The sequence below is a fragment of the Echinococcus granulosus genome (genome assembly GCF_000524195.1).
Source record: "Echinococcus granulosus chromosome Unknown EG_S00032, whole genome shotgun sequence".
Lineage (NCBI taxonomy): Eukaryota > Metazoa > Platyhelminthes > Cestoda > Cyclophyllidea > Taeniidae > Echinococcus > Echinococcus granulosus.
This window is the reverse complement of record NW_020170412.1, coordinates 658,627-680,771: the sequence shown is the minus strand read 5'-3', so window position 1 is coordinate 680,771 and position 22,145 is coordinate 658,627. Positions and strand designations below refer to the sequence as shown.

At 45.7% G+C, this 22,145-nt stretch overlaps 2 protein-coding genes across 2 annotated transcripts; both read left to right on the top strand. All coding sequences in view use genetic code 11, as the record gives it.

The window, feature by feature from the left end:
- Nucleotides 1-979: 979 nt before the first annotated feature.
- EGR_04878 (V-type proton ATPase catalytic subunit A) lies at nucleotides 980-10,221 on the top strand (the record flags this gene model as incomplete). The annotated part of the gene is made up of 11 exons (XM_024494127.1): nucleotides 980-1,196; nucleotides 1,284-1,373; nucleotides 1,516-1,778; nucleotides 2,110-2,261; nucleotides 3,543-3,705; nucleotides 4,993-5,264; nucleotides 5,844-5,985; nucleotides 7,350-7,553; nucleotides 8,728-8,822; nucleotides 9,859-10,051; nucleotides 10,147-10,221. The coding sequence occupies 11 exons, from the start codon at nucleotides 980-982 to the stop codon at nucleotides 10,219-10,221; spliced, it is 1,866 nt and encodes a 621-aa protein (XP_024351516.1).
- A 4,168-nt stretch (nucleotides 10,222-14,389) lies between these two features.
- EGR_04877 (Nuclear RNA export factor) lies at nucleotides 14,390-20,779 on the top strand (the record flags this gene model as incomplete). The annotated part of the gene is made up of 12 exons (XM_024494126.1): nucleotides 14,390-14,444; nucleotides 14,701-15,053; nucleotides 15,346-15,675; nucleotides 16,136-16,377; nucleotides 16,613-16,694; nucleotides 16,751-16,857; nucleotides 16,899-16,935; nucleotides 17,003-17,160; nucleotides 17,241-17,589; nucleotides 17,662-17,844; nucleotides 17,921-18,198; nucleotides 20,614-20,779. The coding sequence occupies 12 exons, from the start codon at nucleotides 14,390-14,392 to the stop codon at nucleotides 20,777-20,779; spliced, it is 2,340 nt and encodes a 779-aa protein (XP_024351515.1).
- Nucleotides 20,780-22,145: the final 1,366 nt, after the last annotated feature.

Below are 22,145 nucleotides of genomic sequence, written 5' to 3'. Positions count from 1 at the left end.
CTCGGGTAGGCTGTGTTCTTGGGCTTTTTTGCGGTTAGAGCTGTACGAAAATAGGTTGGAAGAGAATCACTTTTTTCCTGGTGGTTTACAGCTTTACTCTTCATATGTGCACTTTAAAGATTACTAACTCAATTGTGGTTGTTCTCTGGTGAATACACTGCTCCTACCCGCTTTCCTCAACGTCAAAGTGCATTTATGCGTTAGCGATAAGACGGCGTATCAACCTAAAACCAGTATTTGTATCACGGACTAGATTTGTATCGCCACGTCTCTCAGTACCGCCGTGTTTGAGATTAGGCTTTTTGCTGTATTTCCTTCCGTATTTTTCTGACGAGCTATGCCTATGAGTGTCCCATTTATTCTGTGGTTTTTTATGCAAGCAATGTCTTCCATTTTTTTAAATGAACCCTTGTTTCAGCTTCGTTGCAGAAGTTTTGCCTTAGCATAGTGGCTTGCAAACCTGACTTCAGCTCATTTGGTTTTTGTATTTGTGAGCCATCTTGCATATTCTGGAACCGATTATATCACTGAAATGGCTAGGTTTCAAGTCGTTACTTTACTCTACCTTTCAATGCAGCAAACGATTATTGGCCCTCACTTGGTTTTTGTCGGTCGTGTGTTATCTTTCTTAATATTCCTATTTGTGAATAACTAGGCATTTTTGCTATTTTACTGACAGCTAACAAATTCTTACATATGAATGTTCGTTTTTTGTGTATACGGAGGAGTGTTTTTTTGGCCGATATCAAAGCTCTAGTTCGCTTTTTTCGTAAAGTGTTTAGCTCTGCCTTTTTCAACAATGAGTTTCCTTCGTGACCATTTCTAGTGTCAACTCAATTATCATAAATTTTGTTGTCATTTTGATGGAAATCAGGTGCTTTCTCTCATCTTCCAAGTCCTTTTATCCCTAAGACATTAATATTTGTAGTTGGTTAGGTGATCATGATTAAGAATGAATCTTTTTGTGTACGTTTAAGACATGGAGAAAGCATTCGGTGACATGAAGCTGGGGCGCCAGCTGGACAAAGAGGCTTTCTACGGCTACGTTCACGCCGTATCCGGGCCTGTCGTCACGGCCTCCCAGATGGCCGGTTCGGCAATGTACGAGTTGGTGCGTGTTGGTCACGATAACCTCGTGGGCGAGATCATTCGTCTCGAGGGCGACATGGCCACCATCCAGGTCTACGAGGACACTTGTATCCTTCCACTTACTTCACTTATCTTGCACCCATGTATTTATTTTTTTTCCTCCTTAACGCACGCCCTCCTCTCGCTTCCTTAAGCTGGTGTTACTGTTGGCGATCCCGTTTTGAAGACTGGCAAACCTCTTTCTGTGGAACTGGGTCCCGGTATCATGGGTAGCATATTTGATGGTGAGTCTACTTTTTGTTGTATCTTCAAAAGAGTCAACGCTTTGAGCGTTTGTCTCGTTTGAGCAAGTGGAATAAGCCTGCATCTTGTGCGAAAGCTCTCTCCACCCACCATCCTGTGTACGGTGCTCCTCCCTCTGTCTAGGTATTCAACGTCCACTGCAGGATATTCGTCAGCTGACGTCCTCGATATACATTCCCAAGGGTATCAGTGTGCCCGCCCTGGATCGCAAGGTAGTGTGGGAGTTTACGCCTAACTCGACCCTCCGACCGGGAATGCACATAACAGGTGGGGACATTTTTGGCTCGGTGTATGAAAACACCCTGGTGAATCACAAGCTGATGCTGTCACCGAAGGCTATGGGTACTGTGCGATGGATTGCGCCTCCGGGCAACTATAGCATCACTGTAAGTTGCACTAGACTTGAATGATCAGACTATTCGTCCTAAACTCATCCATTCCGAGTTCGCCTACTATTACTTACTGAATCTGTTTGTCTATCCACTAGGAATCCACTCCTCCACTCAATCCATTTGCTCCATATTCATTCACTTGACTACTTTGCCTTTATTCATCAATTCCGTCTTCATCCATGCCTGATTTATCCTACCTTTATTCTTCCGCCCTATCTCTATTCGTCTATTCAAAATACGCCATTCCACTTCAAATCAACAGATACATCTATTCTTGCCTCCTTAGACGAATTCAGCTTGTTTAGCTAGTTGCCTCCCGTTGTAGGACAAGGTACTAGAGACTGAATATGACGGGGAGGTGACGGAACATTCAATGTTGCAAATCTGGCCGGTGCGTCAACCACGACCAGTGGCCGAGAAACTACCCGCTAATTATCCCCTCCTCACTGGACAGCGAATTCTCGATGCCCTTTTCCCGTGAGTCTTCATACTTTGGTGGAATGAACCGCATCTAACCGTCCGTCATATTCTCCATATATGTGTATGTTCGCCCACGTGTATTTTAACCGCGTGTCGCTTGCGGTGCAATCTCCGTGAATGGCTGAAGTGCTAGCTAACCCTTCCACGTATACAATCAGTCGTATGTGCAAAGGCTTGTATTTGACCGTCCATATGATGGTCTGTGGTGGTTACTGCTGCTTTCAAGAAACCCGTAAATTCTGACCACCACTAGCAACGTCTTTTTGTGCACTAGATAGCGTACTACGACAACTGACTCAAGGATCCGAATTAGACCTCAATGTTTCATTACTTTTGTACTTTACAGAATTTTGTTGAATGTCCTGAAGATGTGCCTTGTGTCGAAATGTCGCTCATATATGCACCACCCACCTCAAAATGTCAGCAGCTTAGCAATCAAATCAGCTGCTAATCAGATTTGGTTTGTTTCAAATCTATTGTTGCCACTATCCTGGGAAACTTTTCAACTTGACTGCGCATTCGCTTCTATCCCAAGTGTTATATCCATGATGGTTTTTAGTATCTAACGCCATGGTGTTTGGAAAGCCCTTCCCTAGTTCCTCTAAACCCTGGCAACGAGTGGGAAAATTTCTGCGAGCAAGCGAAAGTTAATTCTCCTCTCTGCCTCCGCGTATCCCTCCCCTGCCAATCAGCGTGAGCCATGCTGGAGGCCTGGTGTACGCCTCAGCAATGGTAGCTGCACTGCTTCGATGAAACTATACACAGCTTGATGATTGTGATTATGGCGTTGTTAGTGCTTGTATCACATGGTTGAAAGTGATTCCGAACAAAACTGAGGAGTCTCATTCACAACGGGATTGATTATCTCGAACCAGCTTATTAGTTTGATTGGTGGATTACTGAGGGGACCTTTGATTGAGCTGGTTTTGAGGTGTCTACTGTCAAAATCAACAGAGTATTACTGATTTTGAGCTGATCTTAAGTTTAATATGGCAATTTAGTTTGTCAAATTGTCATCCTAGAGCAGATTTATGCAACTGCCTTAATCATGGTAGTGGGCTTGTAGATATGTAGTAGATATAGCCTCCCAACGACTCAAGCCTTAGTTAGACATCAATGTTGTTTCGTGGGAATTCCATGTTTTTTTACTAACCTTTTTAGCCTAAATATTCTGGCCGGGAATGCTCTCTCGTTAGACTGGTTTTAAGGCGTTGAATAATAAATTTCTCGAGTCGATCCTAGTTCCCATCCATTCAACGGGTGCTCGTTCCCCTACAGCGCCGTTCAAGGTGGTACAACAGCCATTCCCGGTGCTTTCGGTTGTGGCAAGACGGTTATCTCGCAGTCCCTCTCAAAGTACTCCAACTCTGATATAATCATCTACGTGGGGTGTGGTGAGCGTGGCAACGAGATGGCCGAGGTGCTTCGTGACTTCCCTGAGGTCAGTTTGAGTTGTCCCTTCATTTACTCTATTCCTTGTATCTGTGGGTTTGTTTTCTGGGGCAGTTCTCTTTGGGAGAGGGGAATTTAAAACCAGGCATTTAGTGAATCCAGTTTAATGGGTAATGCTAATTTCAGCTTTTTAATGTTGGTGTGAAGTGATTGAATCTCACGATTACCCTCTTGATTAGATTTACTTACTCTTACTAGAGGTTTTTTTAACTTCTCATCGGTTTGATTGTTAATATTAGTAGTTCTCTTTGTCAATTGCCTTTTTAGGTTAAAACAATACTGCATTTTATTATTTATGTTAGTTGAACCCGATGGAGTTATGTCGAGCCACTCATTAGTGGGTGTAGCACGATGAAAGTCTGGGGGCTTCGGGCCTGTCACATTTACCTTCTATTTGCTCTCTATGCAAGCCCTCCATACATGGTTGAGCGTTTCAGACCTGCAATTATTCCGTGATTCATCTGTTGCACTTTATCCCAGCCATAACAAGCTATTTTTAAAGGCTAAAGCTTTTGGGGGTCATTTGTTATTACATCCTTGACTATCCTAGGTCATAGACTGCTCCCTCAAACCTCCATATATGGTTTTTCTACGGTCGCAGCAAACACTAAGTCGTCCGATAGATTTTGTAAGCGAAAGGCACTAGTCCATTCCAAATAAAGCGTTTTTTGGTGACTTAAAATGCTCTGAAGCCGTCCTAACATTCGTCGCCAACGTTATCCGGTTATGGTGCTAAGATGATTAAAACCTTCACGCAGCTCATTTTGCGGGTGTTTGATGATGCTAGGACTTTCATTATGATTTCTTCCTCCTAGTAGTCAACTGTAAGTACTATGACCGAGCCTAATGCTATGGGATTTTCATCAAATGACGATTAGTGCCCCTGTCCCGACTTTTGGTTACTCTAGTTCCCCTGACTCTATAACTGCAGAGACACTCAGGCGATTTCTTGTGTTGAAGTGTGAAATCAGGTCTGCCACTTTCTGACCAAACATGCTTTTGTTTCCTACAGTGAGTAGGCCCTGGAAAGCCTGACAACAAAGCCTATGATCTGATGAGGAGAAATGTCTGCATTCATGAATTGCAGATGCTTTTAACTGGCTTCCTTAATCCGCACTGTCTGATGAATTGCGAATCTCTTTTGGCTGTTTTTTGAGTAGCGAAAATGGAAATCGTATGACAACCTGGCAGTGAATGTGTCAGCGCCACAGCTCACTAAACTGGTAGAGGGAAATGTGTAGGTTTATTCAGCATTCTTCCCCCGTCTTCTGTACAGCTAACAGTGGAGGTGAATGGCAAGCAGGAGACGATAATGAAGCGAACGGCGCTGGTGGCCAACACCTCGAACATGCCAGTGGCGGCGCGTGAGGCCTCCATCTACACGGGCATCACCTTGTCCGAGTACTTCCGTGACATGGGCTACAATGTGGCCATGATGGCCGACTCCACCAGTCGGTGGGCAGAGGCGTTGCGTGAAATCTCCGGCCGTCTCGCTGAAATGCCTGCTGACTCGGGCTACCCTGCCTACCTTGGTGCTCGTCTCGCTAAGTTCGTCTCTCTCCTCTCTTTTTTTGACTTTGAAGTGGTGACCTGGTAACGGTGATAGAATAAAGATGGTGAAGAAACCGTACGGAGAATGAGGAAGCCGTACAGTTAAGTGCACAACTAAAACAAAGTAAAATCTGGTGACTAGGTTTCTTTACCGAAAATCTGGTAGTACATTTTTTGCCGATGTTTGTAAAGTCTTTTCCAAGGACTTCCAATTGGTGACAAAAAAATTGACTCACTGAGATGAAAATCCCATCACTAAAATGAACTTCAAGCGTGTTTTATGGAAATCGCTGGTGTAATGCTGTGGGAAAAGTTTTCCTGCTTGTTGATTTTAATCTACGTCAGCCCGACTTCTCTTACGGTGCTTAATTACCCTCTGGAGATTACAATGGTCTGCAATTCTGAATAGAACTTTATTGTTGATAGAAAGCGATGCTCGCAGAATTCCATATCATTAAGACAGTGACCGAGAACCACGGAGACGAGAAAGCTCGCGCAGTTAGATTCACGATTGGAACAAATGCCGCTCTGCATCGAGCTACTCCATGCCTCTTTTTCTTGCCTCGGTCCATGCAGTTTCTACGAGCGCGCAGGTCGCGTGCGTTGCCTTGGAGGGCCGGAGCAGCGCCAAGGGTCTGTAACCATTGTCGGTGCCGTCTCCCCACCCGGTGGTGACTTCTCCGATCCCGTTACCTCGGCCACTCTCGGCATCGTGCAGGTAGGCTAGCGAGGTGTCGCTTTTTTACCCTCCTTACCTCCTTGGGATAATGTCTTTTGTAAGTATGATACCGCGGTAGAAATGTGAGTGTTCATGTGTCATCTGTTGAAAGGTGTTACTAGTCAAGGACGTTAGCTTCTGTCATAGAAACTGATTGGTCATTTTTATTTAGCAGGACCAGCACCATCTACCTCCATTTGACTCAGACAAATCTACTAATGCCTTTCCCCACCTTTCGCAGTTTTTTTGGCGCTAGTTAGTAAATATGGTGGGGAAATGGTAAGAGATCGAACGAGTCATCCTGCCCCACCTACCCTCTCTTAACTCCATAATGCTCATTGCCCACTGGCTACCCCAGCTAGATTGACTGGCGCCTTGACTACTTGCGATCCTAATCGAACACGAAGGCGAAAACCTTTGGAGTGGAGGGCTTTTACTGTATCGGCCCGAAAAGCGGAAGGTGGCCACGGTTTTTGCTTGGTTATGAGTCATCACGGAAATTAACCAATCAGAAAGAGACTAATGAAGGGACTCGAGATTCTAATTTTCCCTACATCTTTTTCTCACAGCATGTTATTTACGGCGAGAAAAAAGGGGGGATGATAATTTTATGAAATGTAACCTTTTGAAATTTCTATTGCACCGGGTGGAGGAGAAATGGGTGTGTATCAAACTGTTCATTCCCTGTTCGTCCCCCCCCCAGTTTTACACAATCTGCTATTTCTCAATCGGAGCTCTTCATTACTGTCAAGGCTATTAGCTCAATATATGGAGAATTTTCGCCTATCTAGAAAGGTTCCCTTCTTTTGTGTCCCCATTTAATAGGCCACCATTTTTCGGGTTAGCGGTTATGGGATTGTTTACATTTGTTCCCAAAACAGCTATGGCGTATCCATTTCAACCGAACTTCACTGCATTTACGTCTCATTAGTCACTCACTTTATTTTCTACTGTCGCACTATTATTTTGATGTGTTAGTTGACGTTGACAACTACTCTTTGTCCGTGCTTTGGAAGCTGATGCTTGGCAAGCGTGGTTGATTTGTGCGCCTCGGTAACTAGTACCACCGACGCTCCTCTAAGGTCTAAAATTGTTGCTTGGGTCTACGGTCTTTAGTTGTTGTTCGCCTCCTAATGGTAGGAGTCTGCAGAAATGGCGTTCTGGGGGTAGTATTTAGGTGTTGGCAGATTGTCTCCTTTTCGCATTCTGTTGGCATTGTGCTATCCGGTTGAGGTTCTGCAGTAGTTGCGGTTCCTTCGATTGCACTGGGCACGACCTCGGTGCGTCAGGTTGAATTAAGTTTTTTAGGGAAGAACGCTTCCATTCAAGTGCTGACGTCCCTCTTCCTTTACTTCTTACACCAGGTCTTCTGGGGTCTGGACAAGAAGCTGGCGCAACGCAAGCACTTCCCCAGTGTGAACTGGCTCATCTCCTACTCCAAGTACGTACGCGCCCTGGATGAGTACTACGAGCAGAACTTTCCCGACTTCGTCACGCTGCGCACCAAGATGCAGGAGATTCTGCAGGAGGAGAAGGACCTTTCCGAGATTGTCCAGCTTGTCGGCAAGGTAGGCACTTCTATCACCCAGAGAGTGATTAAAAGACCGTTTCTTCTTTCAGTATATTTAAAGCTAGAACAATTTAAACGCAAAGGAAGCTCTCTTTTACTTTTTATGGTAAATAATGTGTTGTACTACTTACAGTCTAGTTAGCATTGTGTCGTGGTACGATTGGCCTTTTACCTTTTGGCCAGCATTGGTTAGGCACTTAAAACCGCCTACCTAGGCACTCCGTTCAACTGTTTTAGGTAAACGTTATCGTATTACTGTAACTGATGCAACTATCGCCAAACAGACAATAATGGCGTTTCCATTTTTGCGATTACCGAAGTGCAAATACTATGGTGAACGCTTTTCAAAGGACTCCATCTTATCACAAGACGGGAATCTTCCTCTCCTTATACTGCGGAATCCGACCATGCAGTCCTCTAGCTCATTTTTCACTTCTTTGTCTAGCTGTTTTTCAAATTATTCAATTAATGCACGTCAATTGCTTTCAGTGCATGTAAATCTGGAGGATGCTTTGTCATTAGACGTAGGGGATGACTGAAAGATTGAGATTCACGGCAAATCAGATGCAATTGGCTGGTGCTCCTTGTGGATACACTTCTCCATCTACTTTTATGGCTGTTCTAATGGTAGAAACGAAGATATGGCTCGTCTACTCCTCAGGACGTAGTCTTGTCTCCAACTTCGCCTTGGAAGCAGAGGGATAATGAGACTCTTCCCTATCACGCTAAGTCGATTTCCTAATGTAACGGCGGCTTTGCATCTCATGCATTTTGATGGATCCAGGTTTCACGGCCTTTTGGGAAACTGCGTTACAGAGGGTCCAATCACAGAAGATTGAATGGCCCCGTTTATACAATTCATTGGTGTGACTAGATACCATTGCGGCTCTCAACAATGCTAGTCAAGTGGCGCCAATTGGCACGTAATTTAAAGACATCCCACAAACTCATTTGGGCTACTTTAGGGAGTAAAATCACCCAACCAAACTGATCCGACTGCATTCTCTCCGAGGTATTCACGACCCGTGAATACCTCAACCCATTTACGTTGCATTGTTATGGCTCCATTTGGACGGGTGACGCAGACGGTTGAAAGTAAAGATTAGGCCGTGTTTAGAGCGCATGTTGCAGTGAAATTGAGTGACGTGTATTTAGTGATTTGCTTTTTCCAGGCGTCACTGGCGGAGTCGGATAAGATCACCCTGGAGGTGGCGCGTATCATCAAGGACGATTTCTTGCAGCAGAACGGCTACTCGGACTACGATAGGTTCGTCACTTATTTCTGCTATTGTTTTGCTTTTTCGATGATTTCTTACCTTTAATTCCTCTCTTTCTTTACAAGACAACTGCCACCGTATTTTGCAGATTGTCTTAACATTTCTCTTGGACTTTGTCATGGACTCCCTCTATCTATTATCGAAGGATTGGACTCAACTGTGATAAGCAATTTAGAAGTACAGTTTATACGGCAGCAAATTGTCCCAGAATGCCATTTATTGGTGAATAGATTGAGTTCTGGATCACATTTGCCTATTTTTAAGCGGATTGTCGCGATAGTAGGGTTTAAAGTCCACGATTTTTCTACCACAGGTCATTTGTCCTGTCGGATGATATTCTACAACCCGACCATCTCTCACTCCAGCCGCTTTTCGTCCAGACATTTTGCTGCAGTCAAAAGTCCATTCCATCAAACGCACGAGACTGTGCTCCTCATTAATTCATCACTTCACCTAGTTGCTAGGGCACGATTCCGATTAGCTGAAATGTGGTTTCGCTTGAATGCTGGCTAGTGTGCAGAAATTGAACTCGTCGCAATTCAGACAAACTCCTTTCGTCGTGATTCGGTGGATGGTGCTCTTCATAGTAGAACCCTTTCTTCTTTGACTCAGGTGTACTATCCAGTCACTGAACTCTATACGTGGCGTCTGATCCCTTCTTGTAGGGGTCGGGGTTCTAATTTAATCGCAAGTCTACCGAAGACCTGTTACGCTGTTTACGGAAGTGTTATGAATGGAACGTCATAGCACCGAGTTAGTGATCGAAACCGCGACAGATTGTACAATCCAGACAGTAGTCGATATGGATTTAATGGTTCTACCTTTACGAATCGTTGTGGATGCGCTCCATCGTCCCCATATGTCTTTCAGTTAGTAACATCGAAATTGCCAGTTCTTTGGAGTGGCCTTACCTGCAGTTCCGCATGCAGTTCAACCGTGGAACCTGAATCGCGTAGTGCAGTGTCAAATACATTGTTGACGAAAGGCATTCTTCTTGCGTTGCATTTGGTTTCCTCCCTTCTACAGGTTCTGTCCGTTCTACAAATCTGTGGGGATGATGCGCAACATTATTCACTTCTACGACCAAGCGCGAAACATCGTGGAGGCCACCGCTCAATCGCCCCGTCGTGTCACCTGGGCCATCATTCGCGAGGCTATGAGCTCCACCCTCTACAAACTCTCCAACATGAAGTTCAAGAACCCTCGCACTGAGAGTCAGGTCTGTCACCTCTTCCTCTCCTCGCTTTCACCCTTATTCAAATCGTGAGATGAGAGTTCTGAAGTTTTTTGGCCCCTTTTGCCTTGTTTAATTAGGCTCAAATTCTAGCTGATTTCGATGAACTGAACGAGGAGATAACAACAGCCTTCAGGAATTTGGAGGATCTGTAGACTGAGGCAATATGGTCTAGAAGTCATCCCGTTCCTTTCTCTCCTGGCCCCCGTGTGCACTTCGGTAAAGAAGAGGGAAATCCGAAAAGCATAATAAATTCACTCTCTCTCCATGTCTATTTTTCCTGACTCCCGAGTGGTTTGTTGTACCTTTCCTACTCTCTCTCTCGTATCTGCTGTTGTGACTGTGATCAACTCAAAATACATTCACACGATTTCAATAGGCTACATCCGATTCCGTTCTCTCTTGTTTCGGTAACGATTGTGGACCACGTTTTGAGTGCTGCTAATCGGTTTCAGGTTCTATGCACAGCCTTTCTATGCTCTCCCTTATTAGGTTGATGAGAGGCCTGTTGTCAGATGGATATGCTTCAAATAGTCTGGAGGGTGTGACTCGGTGGCTATACTGCTCGCAACGTGGTTGTACGTGTGCGGTGTTCAAGTCAAATTGGGACTTTAAACTTTGAAGTTGAAACTACATTTCCTCTTCAACTCAGCAATCAACCTATGCATGTGAGGCTTCAGAGTGAAAGGCCTTGTCAGTGCGTCTGAATCGTCTTAGGGCAGGCTGTTACGTTTCATATTCACTTTTACTCTGAGTGCTCTAACTTGCCGAAGTTGGGAATGTTAGTACATGATTGTGTTGAGTTTGCTAATTCTACAGGATGGTTCGTATCCTGGCAGGCGTTCTTCGCCCCGAGTGAATGCTCACTGGAATAACTGCGGATGCTACGAGCTGATAACGAACTACCATAGTCGAGGTCGGAGCTGGCACATAGCCGTTTTCCCTTCGTTATTCACTCATTCTTTGTTTGAGGTCTTCTGCGGAATAACAGCAAGCTCCGATCCAACACGTTGTTGGGTCCATGTCCACGTTATTACTGTAGACATCTTCAATAACAGTGTTTTGGAATGGACTGTGCGCTAGTCATTAGTGAAATTCCAAGTTTCGGTCTGATTTGAACCCTTCTGTAGCAGAGCATTATGCAGGCCTGCTTAAGTCTCACACTTCAAACTCCACGCCGGTGGTTCCCGGCCCTCCAGACTGAGTTGTAGAGTTTCTGTGCGCGAGTGGTCTGGATCCTACTGAGATCACCGACCAGATGGCCAATGAGTAAGGCTTCAGGACAGCAGACGCCCGTATTGACTGGCGCGAGGGGGATCAACACAGACATGAGAGGTGCGGGGACAAACTTAGATGCTGACCCCGGTGAAGGCTGCCGCAGACTGTCAGCGACTGCGGCTGAACCTGCGTCAACTGAGTCGTGCACATTTACTGTGGCGGATTGACCTTAGCACTGGTATGTTTGACCGAAGTTCCAGCAAATCAGAAGGGAGTGAGGGTACAATTTCCAGCATGTTCGGAAGTTACTCACAGAAATGAAAAGTCCTGCAAAATCAAACCGTGACGTTATTATGGGGTTGCAGGCATCCTCAACTAAAGGAAGATATTCCATGAGCAAGCTTTGGGAGGTCCTGGAGATAACTTGGATAGTCAGACAGCTAAAGTTTATTCCCCTATTTATTCGTGAAGTTGCACTGCTTGAGATATCTGGGAAGGGGCTCTCGCATGCTCCTGATAAGTTTTTCCTCTAGACTGGGTGAGTGCTGAGACTGATACCTTGAGGTGGTAAGCGGTCACTTGACACCAAACTCGGGGCTGAGTGGACGACGCTTCTTCTCAAGTCGGAAACGAAGTCTGATTCTCCACAACTTTCGATCGTTTGTGAACTCTCCCCATTCCACCCAAATAAAGGGTGTCCTCTACTCAGCCTTCTCGATTCATGGCTCTGAAGCCGGAGGCAAAAGAGAACTGTTGCGATAGGAACTAACTGTGGAAGCCTATATGGATTTCGAGATACCACCTCTACAATTCTTGGACTGTTCTTTGCTCAGCGAAAGAAGTAAGAAGCATCCGTCAATAGGTTGCAGCTGAAATTGCTTTGATGATGACAACGAGTGGGGAGGCGAGTCTGAACATGGCGCAACAAGGAAGTCTCTCCACCACAACTCTTAATCATTTCGATTTTCCAAGCAATTTCGTCCTTCTGGACTTGGCTTTTTCAAAAGGCGAAGTACCCTACGAGCTGGCAAAATCTCAGCGAATCAAACGGCTTCGGGTGGTGCGTTGGACTGTGAACATCACGAAGTGAGTAGGCAATTCTTCCCCGGCATCCTTCACTTCTGGAGGCTTAACATCCTTTTCCATTCTTCAAATACCTCCTGGAGCATGTGCTATGGTGCGTTCGTCAGCCTGGTCGCCGAATCGTGGAGAACCACAAGTTGGACTACTCATTGCTCTAATGCGGAACCAAAATTGGCGCTACTGAACTCTCCACTGCCAGCTGCTGCTGCTCAAAACTATGAAACAAATTATTTATCATCAGACCGAGGAAATGCTTCATCTACTTTGTTTTTGCTTCATGCCCAACCGGTATATTTGCTACGCGATACGGTGCAACCGGTTACGTAGCATATATTATTGACCCCACGACTGTATAAGAATGTAGAAGGATAACACACTACGGTGGTAGCAATCGTCTTGAAGAAAATGTTAGATGACTGTCGTAGACGGATTTCCAAACGTCTGATCCCGAACAGAGGAGTTGGCAAGGCAAAATCAGTAGAAAAGAATCAGGATGGTGAGGGTAGCTGTCCTGTTGCAGTGACTGGGATGTACATCTAGGGTTTGAACGAATCTTCATGAAGTGAGAAGTGACACTGCTGGCGTCAGCACTGACTACTGGTCCTCCAGACTGGATTCAGACTGGTCGAATGCTTTGGTGATTGTCAGCCGCCTTTTACTGAGACGTGTTTATGTAGGAAACAAGTCAACGCCATCAAGTGGGTTGCGAATGCCACTTCGATTAAATGAGTTACTTGGGGGAGGAACTTCTGAAACTACTGACTTGAGACAGATTGTAGCTGTCACCGTAGCGGTCTCAAGGCCAAAAGTTACAAAGAAAAGAAACTAATGTCATGCATTTCATTATGGGTATGTAATGAAAGGAAATGCATGGCTACTACCTTTGCTGCGTCCTGGGTCACCGCCTACATTGTAAGGCGTCACAGTAGTAACACAGAAAGTATAGTACTGACTTAGGAAGGGCTCCAAAGTCGCTGAGCAGAAGTATGAACTGATCGCCAAATCAAGCACAGAATTTAACTATCAAAGCAATGTGCAGGGGTTCATTGCCACACGTGACTACGTCATCAGCCGTCCACGTCAATGCGCCTCATAATTGCGGCGACGATACCTCTCCCTCTACCTTTATAAAATCTGAGAGTCTCATTACAATATACGTCCTAAAAACACCTTATTTAAGTGATCAGACATCTTTTTATCCACGAACTGAACAATGCGGGCACTCCAGTACACAGAGGTTGTATCCTTGCTCTGATATGCGATATGGCCATCGCTTAATTTTTCTGTACGCCAATAATGTGCGCTCTTCAACAGCACATCGACTTGTAATAATATCAAGAGTAAAATGAGGAGACTTTACGCTTCTCACCCACCGGTCTCTGTGAATATAGCGTTAAAAGCGAGGGTCAATGAAAGGAATGGCAGTTGTTACTGTAGTAGTTTAAATGTTGATTGTATAACTCTCGACTTTGGTGATAGCCTATCTGGAGCTTCATGATTGTACTTCCTCTGGGGAGAACGGTCTCTGGACCAAACAGGTAGTTCCTCAAACCTGTTAATTTCCAATGCGTAATATATATAGTATTATATCTACATTCATTGTCAGCAGACCCTTATCTCACTGCAGTTTCAAGTTGTAAATTTTATAAAAGCATAGGGTATTTGTAGGTGGGCCATACTTTCATCAGGACGTGGACTGCTTAAAAGCAACATGAAAATCAAAATGAGTCTCGCTCAACATAATTTTGTTATTGTTGAAAATTGTTCTATTCACAAAAGGCAGGTGAAGAGTCAAAAGTGCCCTGGATAAAACTGAGCAGTCTACCAAAGTTATCTGGTCATAAATTCAAACCCCATGTACATTAAAGCAAAAAATTGGACAAACACATGGCATTTGCATTTTACAATTTAAGTGCAAAATTTGTAAAAATGTAATTTATATTCATTTGTTTGTATTTTTTACAGAAAATGGCCTTGCCACATTGTTTTGCTGCACATTTCGCGGGTCATTGAAAGGACGTCATGCCCAGGTTGAACTACGCGAAGAATCGGAATAGGATGTACACCTATCGGAAGGGTAATTGGTTTTAGAACAATTTTATGTGCCACAGCATCGATTTGATTACTAGGTTGGCTTGCGTTACGCACTCACTAACTTGTTCTGATTGAGTTTGTGGTAGCCACATCGTGAACAGGTACCCTATTACCACTGATTAGTGCGCCAGGCGATCACTTTTACCGCAGCAGTTCCTCTTTGGGAACGTGTTGGTTTTTCACCCGTTGATAATTTACGCAATAAATTGCTTTATCCAGTTTTCTTCCCCGAATACTAGGTGACTATGCCGATCTTGATAACGACGATATCCCCAATCGCTATCCACGGTTCCGCAATGACTGGCATTCGGGGAAGCACGGGCATCGTAACCAGCCACAGTCAAATATTAGTCCTGAAGTGGTGCGAAGAGTTGTGGTTGGTGACCTTCCTCCAAGTTCCTCATATTCTCGTACCTACGTATCCCCCCAAGGCGAGGTTTGGGTTCGTGCAAACATCGCAAATGGGGCGTCAATGTCTATTGATTTTCTCAAAGAAAGTTTTAGTGCCGCAATTGAAACCACAGTTCGAATTTACAATCTCATAATGAAAGGGGAAAACTGCACGTTCTTCTTCAAAATCCGGTCTAAAAAGGTAAGACATTTTAAACAGTGCATGCGGATACGCGTATTATTGTTGCACAGCTTAGAGCTCTGTCTGCTTTTCGCCTGCGGAGTGTCGGTGCTGTGCGAAAGTGATAAACTTTAACCCAACTACTGCGCGGTACTGGTACTGTTTAGTTAAAGAACAATATTATCAGGACATCAGGTAGAGCCTCACAGGTTTACTGCGAGGTGTGGATAATGATGTTAAATGAAACGCCTTTGTTAGTAGTGTGTACACAACTACAGGGTCCACATCTTTACTTTATTTTATGCTTATTTAGCTTGGAGACTATTGCAAAGCCATCAAGAGCATTATCAACCCGGTCACTGGCGCTCCCATCGTGTGTGATATAAAATCTTGCAGCGAACCCGAGGTTCCACTTGCATCAACCAATGCGAATAATGGTGTCACAGGGGCGCTTTTGCCGGAGGCTTGGATGGCTGCTTTGCGCGAGTGCTTTAAAGAGCGCTTTCAAGCTACCACTAATGTTCTCGACCTCTCCAGTCTTCATACCGATCTTACTCTTCTCAGTAAAGGGTACTTCATACCTCTGAACAAGACGATTGTGTTTTCGTCATTTATTGCTATTCTTCAGGAAAATGATGCTAAAGTGAGTCTTCCGGTTTTTTCAAAGAGTAATGTGCTGGGTTTGACATCGGTTGTTGTGGTAACAGTCGGCTGTACACTCCAGCTAAATTGAAACGGGCTCCGTCTGAAGCCCCCATTTGTAGTATGAGGGTTCAAAAGGTGCCAACATTAAAACCTGCCCGTGTTGAATCCAACCTCACTACAATTCTCCATTGTACACTAGTAAAATTAAAGGGATGCCAATTGAAGCTCTCGGGTTCTGGTATTGTATATTAGCTGGATTTTTATACTTGATTGTATTTGTGGCTTTCAGTAGCGCACAGTCCAGCAAGATCAATGGCACTATATCAGCCTCTGAAAAGCGTTTGGAGGTAGGAATGGTGCAAACATCTCAAACCTAACTCGTATGCGCGCTCTCAGAAGCTAGTGACTTGTGACGCCTGATGATTTCAATTGAAATTATTCGCTTCTTTCTCCTGTAGCTGTCTGCGTTGAATTTGTCGAACAATCGACTGAATCATGTGCAACCGTTTGAGGATATGTGTAAGGTGCTGGGACCACCGACGTACTCCTTCGAGCGCATAGATCTGAGTGGGAATCACATAAACACTTCGCGGAATCTTGAAGCGCTAAAGGCTGTTCCTGGAATCTGTCACCTTGATTTGTCAGATACACCAATAGCGGGTCGTTTATCTAACCCAAATAGCGGCAAAATTATCGAATCGTGAGTCTCTTGACACGGTTTTACCTTTTTTAGCCCGCTTAGGATCGTTTTTGGTGTTTTTGTTGTTTAAGTCTTGGAGTAAATAGGAGTAGGAGGCAAGGTGGGTTAAATGGGATGCTTCTATGTAGTCTTCGCCGTTCTCTCAAGACCCAGTTTCAAGCCTTTTTGTGGAGAAGATTGTAAGGGAGTGTATTGTTGAGATGAGGGTTATATTGAGATGTGCAGGTCTTATGAGGAGTCGGGGTCTTTGCCTTCTCGGGGAGGGACGGATTGACGGAGGCATGGAGTTTGTCGAACAGCTCCTCTCGCCTAGTAAGGTGTAATATAAGTCTTACAACTTTTTGTTTTCGCTTACCTTGCTGTCTTCTAACAGTTTGCCTTTAAGAAAATTATTTTCGAGACTCCGAAGGTCATACACATAGGAGCTGTTGGAGCCCCATTGTTCGTTCTGCAGTTGTTAATGCGTGAATTGCATTGCGTGTCTTACTTCATTCCTTACCTTGCTCTGCATTTCCGGACAGGCAAATCGTGCGGATTCTTCCCGGATTGAAGACGCTGGTAAGTTTTTTGTATAACCGTTTAAATACGGGACATTGGCTTTGATGATTCCTTTCTCCACTTGCAGAATGGCAATCCAATCAAGGTGACGGTTCGGTTTGCCATAGAGCAGGGTTCTAACGCTCCTGAAACCAGCTGCCCTCCTAGAATCCGCCTTCCACCATCAATTCAGGGTCATTTCGGAAGCGAAGAGATCCGGGTGCCACTACTCACCTTTCTAATGGAGTAGGTTTCCATTTCACTATTGCGTTGGTCATAAAATGTTGATGTGATTTCTTTATTCTCTCGCTGCCTTTCGTCTGCAGATACTTTGGTCGTTACGATGCGCCACAACGCGGCGAAGGCATCTACTCTTATTATACACCGGCTTCAACTCTGACAATTTGCGTGAATCCTGCCTCTCAGTCCACTGGAAAGAGCGTTTTTGAAACTTTGGACTCAGGAGGTACTCCGAATCAGAAGACTCAGCTTCTCACGAACAATCTGGATGATGCCTACTACAAGCAGAATCGCAATCTGATGCGTTGCAAGGATGAGAATAAACGCCACGAGTTTATTTGCCAAGGTCCTCTTAACATTGCCTCAGCGTTGGGGAAGTTGCCTGCCACGGAACACATCCTTGAGTCCTTCTGCGTCGACGTGATTAACCATTCTGTGGGTTTACAAAGTGAAACCGCCCTTTTTTTTGCGTCGCAGTTTAATTTAACGAAGTTAGTTCGTTTTCAGGAGAACCAAATAATTTTCAATGTGACAGGCGTCTTCTACGAGAATAAGACACCTTTTGGTGCAAATGCTCCAATACGAAAAGTGCTGCGTTGCTTTGCACGGTCAATGATTCTTATTGCACCAGGCACACAAATTCTTCAAGACAGTATAATCATCTCGAACCCCACGGAACCTCTTATTCAGGTGACTACTTTTTTTTCGTTCGGGTGTTCAATTCGATTGCCTAATTATCCCCTTATAGTTTTCCTTTTACTTGTAGCGCTACATCCGCGAAGTCAAAAAACAGGCAAAAGCTGAAGCTGAGGCCAAAGCTAGGGCACAGCCGGCTGTTGTTCCTCAAGCGCCCGTTGTTTCCACTGCTCCTGGCACTAATGAAGAGGCAGCAGTGGTGGAGTTCCGTCGTCAAACTGGCATGAATTCTGCCTACTGCCGTCAGTGTCTCCAGGAATTTGGATGGCAGTTTGAAACCGCTTTGGCTGGTTTTCGGGCAATGCACGCTTCGGGCAGCATTCCTCAGATCGCTTTCGCTCCAGATTAGTCCCACTACCTCCCTCCACCCCCTGATTGGCACTTACTTCTCTGGGGATGGCACACCTGCTTCGGTGGTAGTAGCGGCAGTAGAAAATCAACATTGCCTGCGTGATTGTGAAATGTGTGTACTTGTGTGTGAGTGTTTGTGTGTGTGCGTGTGTGAAACCTATAAGGGTCACCCAGTTGTCAAAAATTTGGCCCATCCGCTTGTTTATGATTGTCTACCCCAGTTGGTCGCAGTGCTTGTGCACGGTTCTCCTTGGTCTATAAGGAGGCCCCACCGCTAGCGCATGCAGGCTCCCCTCCACTGTCCTACCTATGTGCTGGTGGTGTGATGTGCACCGACGAGGTCCTCTCTGCGTCTTGTACTTATTCCCCAATTTGGGTCGTGGCCTGTCGGGTGTCTCTTGCCAAATCTGCGTGGAAATGTGAGTGTGTTTATTCTCGTTGATTGGTTTGTTGGTTTGTTTGCTCTACTGTTGCTGCCTTCACTACTACGGTGTTAGTCCATCCTCTAGAGAGGTATTGTTGACAGTCGCAACCAGTTCTCGTGTTAGCTGTCCTCCCCATCCATCCCCCCTCTCCTGACTTGCGCTTTTCGCCTATTTGTGGCCAACCTTGTATAATACACTCACCTTGTACCATCGATCTTCTTCAGTGTTAAGTGGATTTTGTTGTTCGCGTCTCAAGGCTGCGTGCCTCTTCATCCAGTTATTTAAATTGGGGTGTGAATCACGCTTTTCACCACTCCAAGTGTGTAGTGCGGGAGGGTCTGTCGCTACACCAAAATTCTATCAAGATGAAGAGCAACGCAGGTGAGTGTAGGTGGGTTAAGTCTTCTCGTCACATTTAGGTGTTATCCGCTCCCACCTAACCATAGCCACAGCGTTCTAAAGAATCACCTCCACGTTGAGTGGCTCCATGTGATTATCATGATGGCGCGGAGCTGTTCCAGAGTCCACGTCTGCTTTTTGCCACGGTGGTGTTGAGTGCGGCGCGGTTCCTGCTGAACGTGACTACACTCAGACGTTGACTACTTGGATGGTCCATTCCAGAGTCACTGTAGTTGTGTCGCACATAATTCAGAAGAATGGCGGTAGAAGTGGTGCTTTGGTATTCCTTGAAGCTTAAAATCTATTGCTTCCGCTTGGTGGTGGAGTCTGGATTTTGGAAAGCTGGTAGATCCAGCTCTGGTGGGGGGATCGTTCTACCTCTAGCTCAATAGTGGAATGAACATCTCAACAGCACCCTTCGAGAGACCCCATCTACACCTCTGTCATTCGCCGGAATAACGGCTATGCTGCCTTTCTATGACCTGGAACCGTTTCTTCTCCTGAAGTTTGTTCCACTGCTGAATGGCATCCAGCCAGCAGGCATATCTCCTAGTAGAATACGGCTATAAGTTCCAGTCCCCCCCGAAGGATACATTAGTCTCTACTCCCATCGAACTCCTCGTCACAGCTTCAGCCACTTCCATTTCTACCTCACCTCTACTTTCCAACTATCTATTCCACTTTGATCGCCAACTTCGAATACCAAGGCAATTCGATGGGCCCCTAAAGCTTGGGAAAATATCGTCAAGGCGATGTGAAGGATGAGGATGGAGTGAAGGAGTATTTCCCTCTTGATCCATTCTAAAATGCAGGCCTTCTCACAGGTAGGGTTTGTGACGGTACAAGATCCTCTCCTGGTTCTCCTTGTTTTCATTAACTAATCCTCTCTGCTCGTGAAAGTGAGGTGGAAATGCTTCTCCCCCGCCTTCGATGCCTGTTGTATCGCATGGATGGATCCTGGTCGTGATCGTTTGGCTTTCAGGAGACAAATGATTCTCTCCACGGCATTGTCTCGCCTTGGAGGTGTGTGGTAGTGTAAAAACGGTCGTCCGCTTAGCTGCGGAACACGAAACCCATTTCTCCTCACAGGTAGGCGGTCTGGAGGGGTTGAAGGACGAATTGGTAGTCTGCCAACTTAATTGTCACCTGGGATTCATTCACCTGCCACCTTCCACGCCTCTCTTCGGTGTTAGTGGGTGAACGGTCTGATTCATCAACCAGTGTCGAATTTTCCCGACACACACTGATCTCCAATTCACGTGCCCGTAGCAGCACGCAAGCCTTCGCCTCAATGAAGTGGAAGTCCTTCTGACTGTGAAGCATCATTGAGTCATCCACCACTTGAATATCAAACTTTCACACCACGCTTCCTTTCACTGCAATGCAAAAAATTTAACGATGAGGCTTCTGTAATGCTGGAAGCGAGTTAAATGCATTCCGCGGAGCAGAAGACATTTGCATCACATCCATCAGATTCAACAGACCTCTGATGGGAGTTCAAACCGAGGAGAAAGTCGTACAGAGCTTCACGCCCAGCACTCCTGTTGGTGTTTTTCAAATCAGCATTGCTTTCATTCCTGAACGACAGTCATACGGTCACCAGTGGTCGCGTCCTTGCATTACCGGACGGTTGTGGCTTGGCAGATATTGTTCAGCACCTCGAAATATCCCTGAAGTCAAAGGAAGGTCTGAAGGATTACCGCCATGGTCTGAAGACCATTCCGCCCAGTGGAAGTGTAGAAGTGGAGTCTTAATCGTTCCTATAACCAAAACGGCGAGTTAAACACACAATTGAGGCACTCCATAGTCCCCCTGTCCCCTTTCGAGCGACGTCCTTGGGCGCCCGCCTTCGTTAACGTTCCGCGTCGGCCATCACAACGATGGGACAACATCCACGAACCAGTCATGCCATTCATTGAATTTTTACGCAAATGGGACGGTATTTGACTGCACCGTCACCGAGCCCTCTTGGCAATTCCACTGCATCTGGAATTTTATCCTACTTGAAAACTGCATTAGAAGAAGGGGGAATGTGCAGGACAGCGTGTGTGTCCACCCCTAGTCGTAGGGACATTGGCCGACAAGCGGAGTCATTCAACAATGTACGGGATTCAAAGTAGTTCCATAGGGATAAGATTTTGCATCCGTTCCGCCTTGCTACTTTTTTCTCACTTCAGTGCAGTCCGACCCCATCCAGACGGTTTCCATCCAGCTGGTGAAGGAGGCATTGCGTGTTCACTTAATTGAAATCTTTGTGCAGAGAGCGTTGGCCGCTCTGCAATGAACGCTCCCAGGTGGCTCACGGCCACGGCTGGAGTAGCTTTAGGCGTGAATATTATTCCTGCGGCACGTGGAAGTGGGGTAATTGCCAAAGGCAGACGTCATTCCCAACCCCTCTGCTATGGGTCATTGCAGATTCACCACCCTCCAAAAAATGGAATCAGGGTAGTTGCCCTTTGGAATCCAGTTCGTTTTCCCCTGCTACCCATGTATCTCTCAGAGTCCTTCCTGAAGGCAAAAGGAGGTATAATGCAAGGACAGAAAGTATATTACCGAAGTACAGACGGGCTGAAGGACTACCTGCATTGGTTAGAGACCCTTCTATGCCCGCGTAACTAAAATAAAATGTTAAATCAAGCATTGCAGTGCCTGCTGCGTCCCCTTGGGAGTAGGCCCCCCTCCCCTCCACCTGACCAATCATAATGAGCCTGATTCCGTGCTCGACTCGTATGCCATCCGGATCCGTATTCCTCGCCTCATTGTGAGAATAAGCCGGTGAGACGGGGCCGCAGCCTCAGCCGTAACAACGCACTGCACATAAACAGTCACACGCACTTTGCGGGTCGGCTTACCAACTACCACGTGAGCTTACCCTGCCACATGATGTCTAGAAGTCTAAATGCAACATACTTTGAAGAGATCTCCAAATAACTACCTCGATTTGCAGAGCCAACCAAACGATCAAGGGGGAGGGGAGAAGGGGTCCAATAGCGCCCCATGAACTTTCTGAAGACGAAAGGATACATAAAATGCCAAGATGTAAAGTGTATTGCCGACGTGCAGAAGAGACTCGTAGAGTGGGGTGGGGGATTGTGGGCTACTGGCGGAGGTACAAAGGCG